At 47.6% G+C, this 19,479-nt stretch overlaps 1 protein-coding gene across 1 annotated transcript in view; it reads left to right on the top strand.

Moving 5' to 3' along the window:
• The first annotated feature begins 4,319 nt into the window (after positions 1–4,319).
• Positions 4,320–19,479, top strand: part of RND2 (Rho family GTPase 2) — a 212,708-nt gene continuing 197,548 nt past the window's right edge. Inside the window, exons 1-2 of the mRNA XM_078645316.1 lie at positions 4,320–4,603; positions 5,960–6,047. Of these exons, the coding sequence (XP_078501442.1) occupies positions 4,463–4,603; positions 5,960–6,047 (229 nt within the window). The 5' untranslated portion in view covers positions 4,320–4,462. The remainder of the gene's footprint in view (positions 4,604–5,959; positions 6,048–19,479) is intronic.

The following is a 19,479-nucleotide window of genomic DNA, read 5'->3' as shown; positions in this document are numbered from 1 at the left end:
AATTAGCGTCACAACTATTAGTAGCACCACTGCCATCAGCAGCAACACCAGTAGAAGTAGCATCATTAGTAACGGCAGCTGTGCTGCTGTCAGCAACAGTACTACTAGCAACAGCAGCAATACCACCGGCAGCAACAGTACTACTAGCAACAGCAGCAAGACCAGCAGTTGCATCATCATGAGTATTAGTAGCATCTAGCTGCACTGCCATCATAAGCAACACCAATAGAACCAGCATCATTAGTAGCAGCAGCAATACTGTCTGCAACAGCAGCAAAACCATCTACATTAGTGTCAAGAGTATTAATAGCACCGGCAACGCCACAACCATCAGCAGCAATGCCAGTAGAAACAGCATCACTAGCAACAACAGCAGTGTCATCACCAGCAGCATCAATATCAACCACTGCAACATCACAAGTAATAGCAGCACCACTGCCATCAGCAGCAATGCCTGTAGAAGCAGCATCATTAGTAGCAGCAGTGCCATCAGCAACAGTACTACTAGCAACAACAGCAACTCCATCAGCAGCAGCCTCACGTAAATTACCAGCACCAGAAACACCACTGCCATCAGCAGCAATGCCAGTAGAAGCAGCATTACTAGCAACAACAGCAGTGTCATCAGCAACATAAATATATAACAGCCACTACATCACAAGTAATAGGAGCACCAGCAGCCCCACTGCCATGAGCAGTGATGCCAGTCGAAGCAGCATCATTAGTAACAGCCGTCAACACTAGCAGCAGCTGCAGCATGAATACCAAAAGCATCACAAGTGCAGCAGTGCAGCTATCAGTATCAGAACATTAGCAGCAGCATCACTGGCAACCATGGTAATGCGATAGGCAGCAGTAGTCCCAATAGCAAAAGAACCACTACAGCAGCAGCAACACTGCCAGCCGCAGCAGCATAACAAGTATTAGTACCCCCATCATCACCAGTCGAAGCTGCATCACTAGCCACAGCAACAGTACCGTCAGAAACTGTAGCACAGTAGCAACACCACATCACGAGTACCGCCAACATCACAAATTCAGCAGAACCACTACCATCAGCAGCAAAATTAGCATCCACAACAGCATCTGCCACAAGCAGCACCACGAATGGCAGCCTCACCAGTATTAGCTTCACCAGCAGTGCCAAAAGCACAGACATTATCAGTTATAGCACCCGAAAAGCCACTATCATTGACAAGCAGCAGCACCAGCACCACAGCCAGAAGTTACATTACCGGTATTACCATCAAAAGTAGCACCAGAAGCACCATGCACAGCAGCTTCACACAGCTTCCATCAGCATTAATAACAGCACCAGTACCACAACCAGCAACAGTAGCACCTCTGCAAGAAGGCGATCAAGGAGCACCACCACCAGTAAAAGCAGCAGCACCACCACTGCACAAATAGACAAGAGAATGTCCCATTCTGCCACTCGCAGCACAACACTATGAGAGCCTGCAGGGGCACCAGCATTATGACTATTATACCTGACAGCCTTAGGGTGGTCTTCCCCCAACTTTTTTCCTGCCTCCCTCTATTTTCCTGTATGTGTATTTGCTGGCTTTAGCTCATACCCAATTGGCATATTTAATTTGCTTATAATGCCCTAGTAAAGTGCACTCCATGCGCCCAGGGCCTGTAAATTAAATGGTACTAGTGGGTCTGCAGCACGGATTGTGCCACACACATAAGTTGCCCCTTAACCATGTCTCAGCCCTCCCACTGCAGTGTTTGTGTGTGCAGGTTCCTGTCACTTCGACTTGGCATTTACAACTATTTGCCAAGCCTTAAACTCCCATTTTATTACATATAAATCACCCCTGGGGTAGGCCCTTGGTAATCCAAAGAGCAGGGTGTTATGTAAGTAAAAGGCACGACATTTACTTGGGTGTTTTACATATCCTGGTAGCGACAAATAGCTACATTTGTTATTCTCTGCTGTGCGGCCTACTCCTCTCATAAGATAGAGTTGAGATTTCCTTCAAATACCTTTAAGCTGTAATTCCTAGGAAAGGAGTAGCTTTTTCATGTTTCCTTTTTTGGAATGGTAAGGATAAATACTCTTTACTGGTAAGGTTGAATTTGACCCTACTATTTTAGAAATGCCACTTTTAGAAACTTGACATTTGTCTGCTACAACTGCTTGTGTGCCTTACAGCCTGTCTCTAATACAAATCTGGGCTAGGTGACGGATCCCTTTGTGCATTCATTCTAGACAGCCACAGACACAGGAAAGGACTGGGCGGGATTTAGCACCCATCTGCATTCCGATGGGTCTTCCTGGCAAATGGGAGGAAGGGGCTCATCCTTACCCTTCAAAGGGTAGTGGCCTGACCTCATACAAAGGACTGATAACCCCCCACTGGCAGTCTGGAGTGAGGCCTGGAATTGAAAGGGATACTTGTGGCACTTCAAAACCACTTTTTGAAGTTTCCTTCATATCAAAGGCCCCTTTAGGTATAAGTGTTGGGTTTCTGGCCCCATCAAATCAGACATTTCTGGACTTACACTGAATCTGTCAGGAGAACTGCTGTGCTAAGCAAAGGACTCAACTGGACGGTTTTTCTAGAAGGACTGTGTTTCTGCTTGTTGTTGCCCTAGGGCCTGCTGCTCTCTGACTCTGCTGGAAGGTGAGCTGGACTCTGCCTTTCCTTCAAGTGATCTCCAAGGGTTGTTAGCTTGCCTCCTGTTTCTGAAGTCGTAGTGACACATAAATGTTTTGTGATGCTGGTGCTACCAGACTCTGCCTCCTGTGAGTCTACCCTTGCCTGGGGTGCCTACTCAGAGACCTCAGAGGTGGGTTCTGCAGCTGCGTTTCTGCCAAATCAGATGTGAAGCAGCGTGAAACTCCACAAGGGATTGCCGCACAGCTGACAGCTTCAGGAACCGACACCAGGAGAGGCGAAGCCTCTCAGCACAGCGTCTCGGAAGTGGTGTCAGACGACGCAGAGCCTCGCTAACAACGACCATCAAAAAAAGCACACCATTTGCAGCATCTGTGACAGCACTACCAGCAGCAGCAGTCCGCTGCCAAAAACAGCAACAGCAGATCTGCCACCACAAGCAGAACAAGGCGTAGCATCACTAACAACAAAACCACCCACACCAGAACTCACAGCACCACCAGCAGTATTCGAAGCAGCACTATTGTAAACACAAGAACAAGGAACAAAGCCTCGTACTAGGCGCATTGCCTTCTAACACAGCAACACCATCCCAAGCAGTGCCTCCGATCGGTGCATGCACTTTCAACACCTCAGACAAAACAGCATTTTGGCAGCAGGGGCACTCGCCATGCACTGAAAACAGGCAATTGTGGGGGGTGGGGGGTATGTAGTAATTTGGCATCACTGTCCGGTAGCGCTCTTCGGTTTTTCTTTGTTGCAGCACCTTCTAGCATTACCAGCATCATCGCTGCACCACCCACATCAGCAGCGCTGCATCTACCAGCAACAGCAGTACTGTGAGTACAACAAACAATACAATCAGCAGTACCACCACCACAAAAGGAGCCAGGCCCCCAACACCTTTAGAAAACCCTGCCATAAGATGCACAACCACTTTCGAAGCATCTCCTACAAACCAAGCTCAAAAACAGCAGCATCACTACCAGCAGCATCCCTACCAGCAGCATCCCAACCAGCAGCAGCTCGACTGGCAGTAGCAAGTGTATGTAATCACCAGAAGCAGCGGCACCTCATTACCAAAGATAGCACCGGATCTTGCACTAGCAGCAGCATTATAAACAGCAGCACAGCCAGTGCTAGCAGCAGCGCTACTGCTGTGAGCAGCAAAGCCATCATCACAAGCTCCAGTCACCCAAGCATAAGCAGCAGCACCCAGCCACCAGAAACAACCCACCCAGCAGCACTACCTGCAGCAACATCAACGGCAGCAGCGCTAGCTGCAGATGTGCCAGATGCAAGAGAAGCGCCTCCTAACCCTCAGCATCACCAGCAGCAGCACCAAATCTAGCACTAGCAGCAAAAACGTGTTTACAGTGTTAATAGGAGCGACTGCAGCAAAACTAGCAGCAGAAATATACCAGCAGCAGGAAAGAACGCCAAAAGCACACTCAAACTGCCCCAAAACAATAACCTAAGCAGCAACGCCACGCCACCGCCAGCAGCACACGCTGCCAGGAGCGACTGCTTCCCACACAGGCACTCGGCTCCCTAAGCTTGCCCTGCGAGAATCCGGCTCCTAACCCTCGCCCCGCCCTCTATGCAAATACACCTCCCAGCCTTGTTACCCGTTGGCGTGGGGGACTTGTGGGCGGGGCTACCTGATTGTCTGGTTTGATGAAAAGTGCCTGGCACTGGGAGCCGCACAATGCTGGAGAGCTGAGGCCGGCGGGCAGGACCAGTGTGGGCAGGCAGGCAGGGCGGCGTGTGGACTGGGGGGGTGCTGCAGCAGCGGACTCACGGGGCACCATCTTCAGCGGACCCAGGGGCTGCCAATGAAGGCAGGGCACCGCAAGCAGCCGCCCGGGAAGACCATGGAGAGCCAGATAGCCCGCTGCAAGATCGTGGTGGTGGGAGACACCCAGTGCGGGAAAACAGCCCTGCTGCACGTCTTCGCCAAGGACTGCTACCCCGAGGTCAGTACCAGGGTGGTGGTGGCCTGCCTGGGTCTTGTTGTGGGAGTTTTTACAGCGCACAGTGCGAACGGAGTCACTTCTAGGCACTGCCTGCTATCGGGGCACTAGTGTGTTGAAACTCGCCGGGCTGCAAAATGTGGGAGCGCAGTGACCGCCCCCTCCCGTCCGAACACGCGCACAGGTGTCACTCGATGTGATGTAGCGCCTACCTACCCCACCGTGGAACCACGAGGCGATCATCACATTCCCAGCTCACCCACTTATTGTTCCTGAGTAGTTTGTTTTCAGTACAAGACAGTAAATGCGGCCGCTAGAAACAGATTGTCCTGGAGCTAAATGTTATAAACAAGGGGGTTTGCGTGGCTTCCAGATGTCTTTCTTTGACATATTGATACATGCAGCTGTTTCGGAGCTCTTTGTGGGCGAAGCAGTACGTGCATAGATAATGTATAGTCTACACTGAATGTCTGTATTCACTCAAATATAAATGCTTACATTAGTGACTTGCTACCGTAAAAAGTTACACGGCTTTTTTCTGCATGCGTGAACACCAGTCAGTGGACAAGTCAAACAGTCCTCCTTGTCACCCCAGAGATGCATAGGAGAGTGACGTTTGGTGGTCTTCTGCCACTCGAGTACAGGAGCGTTTATTGTGCTTTCTATAGCGCACACTGTGCGAACTGATTCGCCTTTAGGCGCCGAGCACGTTCAGAAGCTGGGGGGAGAGTGAGAGTTGGGTTTTCTGTGAAATGAGAGGGTGTGGGCCACCTTAAAATGGGAGAAAGGGTTTATTGGGCCCACACAGATGGTGCAGTGCCGTAACTTCCCTTTCAGGCGGTAATGCGCCGGAGACGGCCCTCTATCTTTGTGTGGTCTGTGACGCTGAGAGTTATATCCGTATATTGCATAACACTACGGGCAGCGCTTCAAAGCATCGCTCAAGCATTGGTCTGGCGCGATAAATTAGAGGGTAAATTATCCTGCTGTGGAGACTGTGTGCAACGTGCAGTTCTCAAAGTCTCCAATCCACCTTGGTGCCTCTACTGCGCTTCTTCCTTCCGAGGTCGATAAACTGAGTGCAGCTAAAGTGGGATTATAATGGCACTTTCATAATCGGATGGCTGATAAATGGGATTATAATGGCACTTGGATAAACGGAGTGGAATCACATTGGCATTTATCGTTTTCAGCGCTTCAAAGCTGCACCCTTCCAGTGTAAGCGCTACTATTAAAATCTATTACAAGGGTCTTTAATTCAGCCTGCTTTGATAGTGTATAACAAAACTGTAGCTAATGATTGTCAGTCCTCTCGGGTGGTGGTGCTAACTCGCAGCTGCTGTCACATCTGTCTTTCAGAACTACGTGCCCACGGTCTTTGAGAACTACACAGCCAGCTTTGAGATTGAGAAGCAGCGGATAGAGCTGAACATGTGGGACACGTCAGGTAAGAGAGCGTCGGCCCCCTGTCAACCCCAGAATCAGCCAAAGGCGCCAGTAACTTCCGGTGTGTGCGTGTACCCAGCGTGACCCCAAACTAACCCTGGTAGAAACAGGGATGACTCCCCGAACCAATACTCTGTTTATTATTGTATCATGACAGCCTGGGAGACACCCTTTTATTATTTTGTTCCCTTCTATACCTCTCCAAAGTACATCACTCGGATAGAAGGGGGTTAAACCGAGCCTCTGATGTCAACATATCAATTCATTAAATAATATAATAGGAGGCTCCTGGTTTGACACAGGCTCGAGAGAAGCTTTTGTCGTCCGGTGTGCACATGCGTGATGTGGGACCCCGTAGGATCAATACGGACACTGGAATGTAGAAAGGCAGCTGCCGTCAGCCCTTGTGTACACGGGTTCATCTGTAGCCCTGGGAGGTGTACCCACAAACAATGGAACGCAGAAGACGTGTGTACGAGTGCATGCGGGGCTCTGGGAGTTGTACACACAGAACTGTGGAATGGGGCACATTCACCCCAAGAGGTCGCATGCAGGCGGTAGCCTGGGTGTTTAACACAAAGGGGCAGTTATCCCTCGCGTGTACCTGGATATATATATATATATATGTTAAAAAACATAAAGAATATATATATATATATATATATATATATATATATATATATACACACACAGATATTAGCGGAAAGGACAGTTGGGCTCTGCTCCGGCCGAACTTTCTCTCCACTCCACTGTTCAGTTACCTGCATTATTAACAGGACATGTCGTTAGAGCTTGACCCATGGTTGTGTCCACCCCTTGTCCCCTGCAGGGACCTTAGAAAGTTATGCTCCTGGCAGCTATAAAGTGGCCCCATTATAAGTGACTCCTACGGTCCGGCATTCCTTTTAGCCATCACTTGGGGTGTTGGGACCTTATGTCTGCACTCAGCCTGAAAGCCCAACCTGTCGGCCTGTGTCACGCTTTACAGCATCTCCACTGACGCATGCTTGCATTGGCACCCACTGTGTGCTCTGGGGGGCAGAGGTCGTACCCTCTGACCCACCTCCTCCCCAGGGCTGCTCTCCCAGATGCTCAGATGTCAGCGTGTCACTGACGTGCAGCCTGTCCTGGTTTCCATACAGCAGCGCCATGCGTGCAGGGACGTGTGCGTTACGTCAGTCATGTTAGACGAACCAATCACTTTATGGCGTGCAAAGGCGCCCGGGGGTCCAGTGCCCGGCTGCCCCAGGGAAGGGGGCAATGCTTCCTGTGTGTTGAAAATGTTTCTGGTCGAACTTTAACTGCTGAATTACAGGGTTCTTCTGTTATTGGGGCAGCGACGTGTCTGATGACGTGTGTGAGGGGGCGGGGACATGGAATTATTGGCAGGTGTCAGCAGCAGGAGTGTCGTCTAAGAACGCCATGTGTTCTCAGGTTGTATTTTGCGGGTGACATTGGATTGTACGGGTGTCTTCTGATAACGAGGCGCTGTGTAGTGGTCCCACGCGCCAGTGGACAGCGCTCAACTTCCAGGTTCCAGCGTCAGTGCTCAGCCAGTCCAGGTTTCGTCTTTACAGTCAGGCGGTTGTGGCAAGTTTGAATACAGATCGCAGGGTGGAAACAAAAAACCGGTCTAGATAATCACCCACGCACGACTCTGGGGAAACTCGAGAGCTCCAAGGAATGTCAGGCCAGAGTTCTGTCCTATGCTACCCCTTCCGCCCCTAAACCCAAAGTCAAAAACTCCTCTCCTGCTTTTATTGTTTTATTATTTAACCCTTCTTTACCTACTGACGAACCAAAAGTAGTAACAAGTGCAGACTGACACATGCCACCTGCCACATAAAGCTGCCTGGTTACCTAAATCTCTGTTGAGTACCTCCTCCAGGACTGTCTTCGCTTTGCATTGTGGGACTTGTAGTCATAGCAGTCATGCGTTGACCTGGAACACGTGAGGAGGGCCTGGCTCTCCAGGCACACGCACAGCACTGATGGGTTCCAATGAGTGCAATGACGGACAAGGGTCAAAAATACTACTGTGGAGGAGGCCTGCAGAGGGAGGCTGAGAAGCGGGCACTGCTGCTCCGGTTACCTGGGCGCTGAACCTGTGCCTGTATCTGCAAGCGGTGTTCTGGATGGTGACTGTGGACCAGCAGGCATAACATCTGCTATGGACTGTGCAAGGCTGCCTGCTCCACCCATGCTTGCACCGTGAGTGAAGTTTGGAGTTAAAACAAGGCAGACGTTATAGGCCGGAAGTAGATGCTTTAGTTGGGATCCCGTGAAGATGACAGCCGCTGGCAGGCTCGGACACTGCACTTCGGTTTTAGGGACTAGTGCCGGCACTTCTTACTTGTGATGGCACAGGAGGCGCTTCTCTGCGACGAGGAAGTATTTTGAATTGGACAGTTCTGGCATTTCTCACCCGGGATATTTGACCCATCAGTGGGACAGGTGCTAGATTTTCTCAGCGTGGCTGCTTTCTTTTAATGGGAGAGTGGTACAATTTCTCGATATAATACAATCACTTCACCAAGGCTGCTCTATTTCTGACGGGGCAGCAACGGAACTGCTCTGAAAAGCTTGTACTTATAAAGGCACAGTATCACTACTACTCATCTTGGATGCTACAAGGCATTACATGCACTTCTTGGGGCTGGTATACTGAGGCTTTGGGTCTGTACTGGCAGTACGTAGGAGCGCTCATATACTTTTTACCTGAAAATGATGGCACTTTGCATGACTGTTCATCTAATGTTATGGTACTGGAACTTCTCGGCGGGGCTTCTGTACCTTTAAAAGCAATACCACTGTGTCACTGCATGGCTGCTGTGCATTAAACTAGAAAGTAATGGCTCTTCTCGGGACTGTTTCATCTTATTCTCTGGTACTGATAGTTCTCAGCATGACTGCTGCGCTTTTACAAGGGTAGTCGCTGCACTTCTCATCAGGACATATGCATAGGAAACACAATGGTCTTATTACCTAGCTTTTCTTAGCAGGGTTGATGCATACTCAGTCTAACCGCACTCGCGTTTCTCAGCAGGCCTGCTAGAAGGTGACGTGGTGCAGTGCATTTAACTGTTCCCGTTTGGTAAAATAGCGGAGTGGGTTTTGCACCTGCTGGGTGTAATCTACAAACAAAGCAGGCGAGGAAGAGAGACAATGTCGCTCTTCCGTTTATACTTCCAAGGTCTTTATAATAATTAGGGCCATGTGCCAGGTAACCCTCCACCTGATATTGTCGCTGTGAGATCGAATGACGCAATTTCAAAACCCACATTATGTACAATAATGTCTAAACCCCTAGCAAAGAGGCGCGTGCTTAAAACCGGGACCGGCACAGGGCGAGTGAGGGAAGGAGGTTTTCGACACCGTTTATTCCACAAACCGAAGGGATATTTATTGCTGCATTTTAGCGCTGTAAACGTGCCGGGCGCTTACAGGCTTATGCATTATGTATCGAGGGCTGCGCGTTGTGTCTGACTCTGAACCCAGCTCTGGTGTTGAGAGCACAGACGCTGCCTAGGGTGCCGGCCCTGGAAGAAACCTGTACACTACATACACGAATACTCCGTGTCCTAGGGATTGGCCGACGGATGCAGCCTAGGCAGGGACTGTGCAAGAATTCCGACCCTCGCACAGCAATGATGCTTCTCCACGAGTGAGATGTTGTGAGGGGGAGAGAGACAGAGGGAAAATAGGGAAGAAAGAAAGATAGTTTTGCATGCTCTGTGCTGTTGCAACATAAATAAAAGGCGCTTATGGGAATTGATTGAAAAAGGGGTTCCCTGGGAGCACACGCGATTAAGTTAGCTCAGTGGGCTGCGCACATGCTGCAGAAACCCGTGTTTCTAACACACTGGTCACACTGTAGCTCGAACCCCAGCAGGCATGGCTGAGGCGTTTATTCTGTCTAGGTCTATCGCTGTGAAGTTAGAACACTTGTTATTCAGAGCCGCAAGAGGCCGTTCACTTTACTGTTGTGTGTCGTGTGAAAGGCCAGTACAACACCTTCTCTAACTCTGGGTTAGGGTCTGGACGACTGATTCAGCTGAGGATAAGTTGTTCTGACTCCTGTACGCATATGGAAACATCTATTGCATTCTGGGAGTTGTAGTTAGAGTGCTTCGAAAATGAACGATCTGCATTGCAAGTGTGGGGTGCTAGAAATGCAAATCCGGGCTTGCTGCGCACGCGGCGACCCAGTCGCCTGGTAATCCTGTTCCTGGTTCACACGAGCTGCGCCTCAGACATGTTCTCTGAGAGGATGAGCAAACTTGTTTTCTGTCATTCCTGCCTGAGCCCGGGGTGGGACCTCTCCTCTGAGAGGAATGTGCCACACAAAGCGACGGCTCGGAACAAAGGCGGCCCTCCGCGCGCAGGCAGTGGTTATTTTTAATTATAATCCTCGAACCGGGCAAGCAGATATTTTAACCGAGCAGTCGGTGCGCCGCAGCTTCCTGCGGAGCTCTGGGCTAAGGCACCAGGCCGCTGCCCAGGGGCACACGATGCGACAGGGGAGGGCTAGAGGGACACGGGGACATTCTCAGACCAGGGGCCTGATTTAGGCATGGGTGGTAATGAAAGACCCTCTAATGTCTGGAGAAAATACTACTTATGAAGTTGAAGTCAGTGGTGCTTCCTCTGCCATCACCATGCAACTCTAAATCACGCCCGGCGTGGGAAAGGGCCAGACAGAGCCTGTGATGAGATTGAATATGCCCCAATCTACCTTCCCCCGCCCTTACCCGGGTCTTTCAGATATACCTGCCTGAACAGGCTGCTTGCATGTATCCGCCCCAGCCCTACCAGTCTTCCAGATGCAGTGGCGCAGCACAAAATGATGCCCCACGCCCAGGATCTGATTAGGGGCCCCTGAGTCCCCTGTATTCCTTGGCCATTGGCTGACCCCCCCCCTTCACTACCCCTCTGTTCAGATGTAGTTCTCTGATGTGTGCCTGTCTTCCCCAGCTCTACTGCTTACTGCTGTTGAAGTCTTTTATGGGCTATGGATGGGGCAAGGGGTCAATCTTATGGTGTCATGTGGGAAGGGGTCCCTGCTGGCATTTTGGTGACTCGACGCGCCCAACCATTGCCCTGACATGCCTAAGCGCTCTCAGAGGCACCTTGGCCTGACTCTCTGGCCCAGCCCTGCCGGCCTCTCTGTGATCCATCTCGCTTCCTTATAGAACTGTGTAGCAAATGTTTGCCTGCATTCCTGTGCTGTAGCTGATGCCATGCGGCAGGCATCCTCCCTGGCTGCCAGGGATCTGGTGTCAGGCCTATCGAGTGTCTATTCAAAGCAACACTGTTCAATATTGTATCATGTGAGTTTCCACCCAGCCAGTCCTACCAGGAGCAGGAAGGTGTGTGAAACACCTGCGCGAAAGAGTGTTGGGAAGCAGGGGTCACGCGCTGTCCCTCACCCAGCCCTGGGTTTCACTTTGCATTCTGGTATATGCAGTGGCTGTCCGGGATCAGTTGTCAAGTGACAGTCCTGTTTGTCATCTTCGTCCTAAACAGACAAATGGTGGTAGCCTCCCATGTGTGTCACCTTTAGCCAGTCCCAGCTTTTAGGCCTTGAGCTTTCAATTCTGTGACTTGTTCCCACCACCTCACATGCTGTTAGCTACAGTGGAAACTCTGTCAGTGCTGGCAGTAGAAACACATGTTCGTGGTGTGAACCCCCTTGTTTAATAGAGTGAGTCTGAAGGGGTCACATGTGCGGGAACTCCTGCATTTCTGGACAGTGCTCATTTGAACTTGCTATTGTGAATATATTTGCTGCAGCCAACGGGTGATCCTATTCACTAGAAGCCAGACTGCACACTTTGCCCTTGGTTGCCCTTGGGTCTCATCTAGATGTTGGTACTTTCTTTAGCCATCTAGATTACGCTTATAGTGCTTCCTGCCATGGTTTAAACCTGGAATCTGCTCAATACAGAGGGATATCACCAGCAGTTACTTGACCCACTGAGATTCTTTGCCACCTTTGTGAGACATAGGAATTTGTTGTGGCCGTGAAAGCTCCTTAGTGTTAGCAGATTTTGGCTGACAAGGTAGAGGGAAATTGCTGCTAGAAACATCGATTGCATCAATGTGCACTAGTGATACCATTTGAAGCTTCTCACCCTGGGTTTACTTGGAGTTCAGCGAGTTCGTGCATTTATTCATTAATGTTTTTCATTTATTTATTTTACTGAATCCCATGTGTTCATCAATGAAAAATGATAAGGAAATTATTTTCATTAACAGGAGGGTAACAATGTATCCTTGTTCCCATTGAACATTTAAGATTCAAATTTGGCTTGTAGTTGTAATCACTCTTTAGATTACAATTGATTCGAGGTACTACCGAATGGCTTTGTTAAAAAGTGAGAACAGTTTAAAAAACAACCAAGAATAATAAATAAAGAAAATGGACATTTTGTGAAGTAAAATAGATGAAATTGCCCTGATGAAGTCCCTATAAGGGATGAAACGCGTTGTCTGGGCCTGTTACAGTGATGTTGGAAAATTGGATGTTTAATAAAAAGAACTTTATATGAAAAATATCAACATTAGGTGACTGATTGAGAATAAGAAATGAAAGGACTTTGAACTATATACATTAGAACCAAAAGAGTGATTACAGCTACAAGCAAAACTTGAATCTAAAATGTTCAATTGGGAACAAGGATACATTGTTGCCCTCCTACTAATGAAAATAAGGAGTGGGCACATGAGAACTAATTGATAGGGATTTCTGACCAGTGCTGCCTGAAGAACACTAGTGCTACCCCTTTGGACGTTGAAAATTATAAGGACCTTAAGTCAAGAAAACGCAACGGCTGGCTTAAAAATTCACTGTAGAAATGAGACAGACCAGGTCTTTAAGACATAATGAAGAACGTTTAAGTAACATTGCTAAAAAATACAAAACCCTACACTGCCACTTGGATAAGAACTCTTATAACCAACTATTACGGCCAAGATCTAACCAGGTAGCAGGATTTGGTGATCCTGAGCTTTCTTGGCAACCACTTGGATCTATTGTCATCAGCAAGGTTGTTGGGAGTGAGGGCAGGAAGGTTGGTGCCTGTTCCATTCGATGCTTTTCCAACCCATGTACCAGTTTTGTGTGTGGCCACCCATGACTTGTTCATGGTTGATGGGGCGGGACAAGAACACACAAGTCGCTGGTGGTCTGATAAACCCACAGTATGCGTGAGCACCTCAAATTCCCATTAGCAGATCCAGCCCTGTATTTTATTTTAAAGAGTTCAGCTTGTAGTGTGTAATAAGCAAAAACAAAAGACTCTGGTGCAGCCAGACTGCAAACTGTAACCGTTAGATGCTGGAGGTTTAGGGGTCAAAGGGCTGTCTAAAGACTTTGTAAAATTATGTAAATGATTCTACAAGGCCTCCAACAGACCCCCGCTCCCCCGCCCCCCAAACTGCTGGATCCTTTTGGTGCCTGTCATCCTCAAAGATTGGAACTCTCTAATTAGCTGGGTAAATTTGCATTTTCAGGTTTGTTATCCAAATTAGCTACCTCCCACTTGCTTTGGGGATTACTATTAAGTGGTCCCAGGGCTATCAGCCCTCGTTTTTTAAAGACATTTCTTTCCCTTATCTGCTTTCTCTCTGTGGTGATTGCGAGTTCATCCTTTGGCTGTCATATCGTTCATGCAAGCTTGCCATGATAAATGTTTCTGCAATCACAAAGTAGTAAGAGATGGTGTCAATTAATGTGCATTTTTAACCACAATGTTGATAGATGACGTTCAGAGATGAATTGCAGACTAATGCATATCTTGTTAGAACGATTTACATCCTGATGCAAGAAAATTAGTCACATTGCATGTGTTTTGGTGGATTTATTAATAAACAAAAGGGTGCTAGAAATGTCTACAATGGCTGTGTACTCTGAAAGAAACTAGGTTGCAAAGATACGTTGTTAGTGAACGTGTACCTGAAGGAAACAAGGTTACCAAGATAGGTCGTCAATGAATGTGCACCCTGAAAGAAATGAGATTGCAAAGATATGTCTTCACTGAAAGTGTACCTTGAAAGAAATTTGGTTGCCAAGATAGGTCGTCAATGAACCTGTACCCTGAAAGAAATGAGGTTGCAAAGATAGATCGTCAATGAACCTGTACCCTGAAAGAAATGAGGTTGCAAAGATAGATCGTCAATGAACCTGTACCCTGAAAGAAATGAGGTTGCAAAGATGTGTCATCCATGAACGGGTGCTGGGTGATTGCGAGTAAACATGCATTATCTAAATTGTACTGGTGCAGAAGGTGGAAGCTTTTTTTGCTCTAATGAATGTTAAAACAGTGGCAACAGATGCAAGGAATTCCCAGAAGTGAGTGCTTTCGCATATTCAAGAACAAGGGCCTGTTTTATCACATGCCTCCTGCCTCTGGGGAGAAAATGCACATTGAAGTATGCCTCTGTTTTGCCTGCCAGAGCCATACATTTGGCTTTCCGTTCATTCTCTTTCGCTCCAGCTCTCTGTCAGGAAAAAAACACATTTCCTCGTTCTGTTTTTTGTTGTACAGGTAGAGGTCACCAGTAAGCTTCACAAACCTCCTTCTGCTGCACTGTGCCTTCTCGGTGAAATACTGCTGTGCAAGGCATTGCTTTAAGCTCCAGGCGTTTGGGGATGCATTTTGTTTTTTATGTGTTCACCGAGCTTTCAAAAAAGCAATATTAAAGTAAGAAATCAAACCTTTAAAATATGCCTCCCAACGGCCCCTCTTTACTGAGGTCAGATCTCAGACTTGACACCTTGGGGTGTTTATATTTTTGTGCATATTCTATTTTCCATTTTTCTGTTCTAAAAAAAACCATTCTTCTCAATGCATTTCAAGTGGCACTTGGATTTTGTTCTTGATGCCGACTCAAAAGGACCCTCTTTTCATCCTGCCCTGATGGGAGGTAGGACTGCAGGTTCCGGGCTAGCTAATTGCTCCAGCTGAGCAGGATGAGAGCCATTGATGCACTGTGGCATTCTTCCCTCTGCATCTTCTGCTACCTGCTGCCCTCTTAGAAAGGGGACTTCTAAAGGGAAGGTTATTCTTTGTAGCCATAAAAAGGAAGATGGCAGAATTCCAGTCTTTGTCCAAAGAAAGGGAGCAGCTTAGTAGGAGCTGGCTGGAGGTGGACTGATGTTTTCCTGTATAAAGGTACGTTTACAACTGAATGTACCTTTCTACGCATGCCGCAAATTTATAAAGGGATTCTTGGCAGGCGTCAACCCATTTATGGGTGCTTTAATCTCCGCTACAAGTGCAGAGTCCTGAATCACCCTCCAGAGGTGAGGAAGTGGCCATTCCAGTGAGTGGTCTTCTTTGGAATTCTGGGAACAACCTCAAACATGTACATTTGTGGGCATTCCCAAGTTCCAATCCATTCCCTTTCCACCATTGCAGAGGTTGACAATTTTCTCCAGCACAGGGCTTCCAGTCTGGGAAGGGTAGTATATCACCCCCAGATTTGAAGGTTGTGTATTTCCCCATACAGAAAAAAGATGCTTTTCTGGTGGGCACCATATGCCCCTTGTGTCAAGTTCTGCACTGTGGAAATCTCCGCATAGGTCTATTGGATCTGGCTGGGAATATCGTGTAACTGTCTGGGAAATATGCCAGAAAACGTATGTCTGGTGCATCTTCCAGGCATTTTCCCGGGAACTTTTGTGAATTCCTGAAAGTCAGAAATTTACTTCTGGTTGGAGATCTCCACTCATAATTTTCCAAATGTCTTTGTGAAGCAGCCCCCCAACTCAAGTTATTTTGATCTTCGAAGGCCCTCCTAGCAATCGAGCTCACAGAAATGAAACTCTGAGCCACAGAGTCCACTCTCAATTTACAGAAATACCAATCCAGTGTAAAGCTAGGGGATTTAGTTCAGAGGTGTCCGGCGAGGTCCAGCAGGGCATGATCCAAATCAATGATCAGGATGAATTTGCAAAGAGTGAATCAAAATGGAGCTCATTTACACAGTCAGTGATTATCTTGAAAATTTGGCTCGGATGTGGCCCTTCTGGATCGAGCTAGACACAGTTAAAAAGTAGAACAATGGACAGTGATAAGACAAGTCAAGCACCTATAATTGTTGCTCCATGCTGAGTTGAACCGGAAGACCCGAGCACAGTTACTTTCTTGCCCTCCAGAGATTTGTAAAGCTACTTAAGCTCAGAAGACTCCCTATTGATTTTTCCTGGCAATTAGATGGTTGCCGAAGCTGTTAGAGGCTCTGAAAGGGTATGCAAGCTGACCCAAGCAACGCCGTTATAATGTGTGTCGTTACTGGCGCGATCCATTTGAGATAATGCTCTCGACTGGACGTGAATGTAATTGCTGCCTGGAGCTGATGCGTGATGTCAGTTGATAATTATATTACGAGCAAGTTGGTGTCCACAGGTCTTGCTGCGGTCTTGGACTCGCTGCTCTCGTCCACCCGGCTTTGCTGCCGCGCTTATGAAATGAAATGGAATGCAAGTGATGCTGGCTAGAATTGGTACTTGGGTTTACATCCTCCCGTAGAAGGCATACTAATAGTTGGACAAGTATTGCATTTATATAGCGCTTACTACCCCTGACGAGGCGTCAAATCGCTTTTTCGGCGAGTAGCACGCTACTCCGGGACCCAAATAGGATTAGTGTTGAATTAGTATAGTGAAACATGCAAATACATTTTAAGTGGGATGTATAGGCTGAGAAATAGGGTAGTGCATTTGAAAGACGAATTCTGTGAAGTATGACCTACTGCGAGGTTCACAACAGATAGATCTTTACAAGCCGTGGTACCACAAATCCCAAAACTTTGTAGCCAACACAGAAACCGGGGGTACAAAGTGACCACTTTGAAAAGAATGCAGCCTGAATAGAGGAGGCGTGAAGGGGGACAAGAGGGCTACAGCTACCCAATGAGTAAGGAGAACCCTTTCAAATCAGATATCTGACGAGACAGTGTTGACAAATACAATAGCCATGCTTGTCAATTTCAACTGACTTGTCTCCTCATTTTGTATCCCCATTTGAGAGTCTAATTCTTACAGAGAGATCTACCGAGCTCCTGATACCTATTGTTCGTCTGTCCTACTAGGTACCATAGGTATCGAAGTGAATCGCTTAGGCAGTACTCAGCGGTGTAAGCCATATGCACAATATCACAATATCTTCACAATCTAAGTTTATTTCACAGATTTACACCGTTTGTCTTGGCATGGCTGGACCGGGGACCAAATCAGTCCTTGCAAAAGTATTCAAACCGGTCCCTTCTAAATGGTTTAACCCAGCCCCACCTACTCCCCTTTTCTCTTTCTTTTCTTTCTCTTTCTTTCCTGTATTCCTCTCATATCTTGCTTTCCATTCCCTGCCCCCACTGTGCCTTCTGTCATAAACCCAAGGGACGTGGAAGGCGAGGCAACGACCTTCAAAAACAGTCCTCCAGTAGCTGCAGCCCCCCAGGGAGATGACTGATGGAATAAGTGGCCAGTCCGGCCGTGCTGCTCCTCGGGTCATATGTCCTGATCGTCTCATATTCTGTCCTAAGAGCATGCTCTGTGGATGTCCTGTCGTCTCGTGTCCATGTCCTACCCTGAAAGCACTACACATTAACAATCCGGTCTATTACTGGAAGATGTTCTGATTTCCATTGGCCCACTCTGACTGGCCAGTAAGTTTACCAGATGACTTGGTGTTGCAAGACATCTTTCTGGGTCTTTTTTTTTTTTAAATATAAATCCTTGTTATCGGGTGTGTTCGTCCACCTGGCTCAATTGAATTGGACCAAGAGAAGCACTCCCGGAGAACATCAGATTGTTTTATGATGGACCACGACTAGAAAACTGATATCCGGCTGACATGGAGCAAGGAGAGAACCCTCCTACTAGGCTGAAATAAGTCCAGTGCCAGCCTGAAGAGTCGGGTAGCCTTGTGGCAGCCGGACGTCAAGGCCACAGTGTCACCCATGTCATGCATGGCCCAATCCTATGCTCCACATCCATCAAAATGTAATGAAAAATTACATTTTTGTTACTTATTTCCCCAAAATAAATTCTACATTGGAAATGTCTCGGTTTAACTTTGTTTTGTTTGAGGGGGGAAATCTCATGTTCTGTTATCGTGGACATCCGCAAGGAGATAGATAACCTTAATTTTTACATTTTTCTCTTTGGTGCTGACTTTCTTCTGGGCTGTGTAGGGCCTCTATACAATGTAACATTTCTTCTACGTACATCTTGAAAAAAGCATTGTAAAGCATCTGGGAAAAAAAGTAATCAAGACATTGCTACAAACCATTTCACTGGAGTTTGTTTACAAAGGCTTATAGCGTTTCAAAAGCAGTGAAACATTAACTGGCCTGCTGCAGTATTTTGCAATCAGGATTTGATGGTAGAGGAGATAAGGACATGTCCAAGGTTAGGAAAAGCAAACGTGCATCACATGCCCAAACGCAAAGCTCCACCCACAAACATTGCTGGGCAGTCTGTTATAAAAGTGTAACAGGCACGGCACACTTTACGGAGTCCCACTCGTAGCTTGTCACTCTAGTCTCGTAGACGTGAATTGCAATTTGGTCCTGGTTAGCACCAGTAGTCTCCTGACCAATAAATGCATCTCATCGGTGGTTTAAAGGCCCCATAGAACTTTGCAAAATGTTTTTCTTGACTGGTCTCAGAATTGAGTCTTCCCACTTGGTAATTATCTCACTCGCGGCTCGTACCTTTGGGCCTGATGTATACATGGTTTCTCATTCCTGGCTGGCATCAATGGGCCTGATGTATCGAGTCTCACACCGGGCTAGGATCCATGGGACCTGATGTATCCAGTCTCACACCTGGCTACAATCTATTGGCCCTTTACATGTTATCTGAGTCTCACGGCTGGCTGACATCAGTAGATTCTTAAGTATAAATTCAGTCTTGCACCTGACTTGCATCAACTGAATAATTTAGTCAGATATTCTAATATGGCCCATTGATTCACTGCTGGCTGACACAAGTGGAACTTTAAGTATGCACTGAGTCCCCCATATGTCTAGCATCAATTGCGTCTTGTTCCTGGCTAGCATCAGAGAATCAATTTCAGTGGCTTGGCAAAGGTTCACGGGCCCTGGTGCCATCAAGGAAGGGGTTTCCACCTGTGCTCTGGGTGGGTAGTAAAAGGAAACCACAATTTGTGTGCAGTGGGCCCCTTGCGTCACATGACCTCGGTGCCACTGCACCTGTCGCAGTAATGCTAGTTATGTCTCTGGTCCAATCGTATTATTTGAGGGCCTATTCAAGAAACTGTGCTTTGCTGAACATTTACTAGTGCTACAATCGTACCACTAATGTACTAAAAAATGATGTTCACAAGCCTCTGCCTCAGTCACTCCTTTCTACCTGGTAGTAAATGTGGGTGGAACTTGAGGCAGTGATAGGAAAATATGCAATA

This window comes from Lissotriton helveticus, chromosome 5_1 (assembly GCF_964261635.1).
Source record: "Lissotriton helveticus chromosome 5_1, aLisHel1.1, whole genome shotgun sequence".
NCBI lineage: Eukaryota > Metazoa > Chordata > Amphibia > Caudata > Salamandridae > Lissotriton > Lissotriton helveticus.
This window is presented reverse-complemented; position numbering and strand designations above follow the sequence as displayed.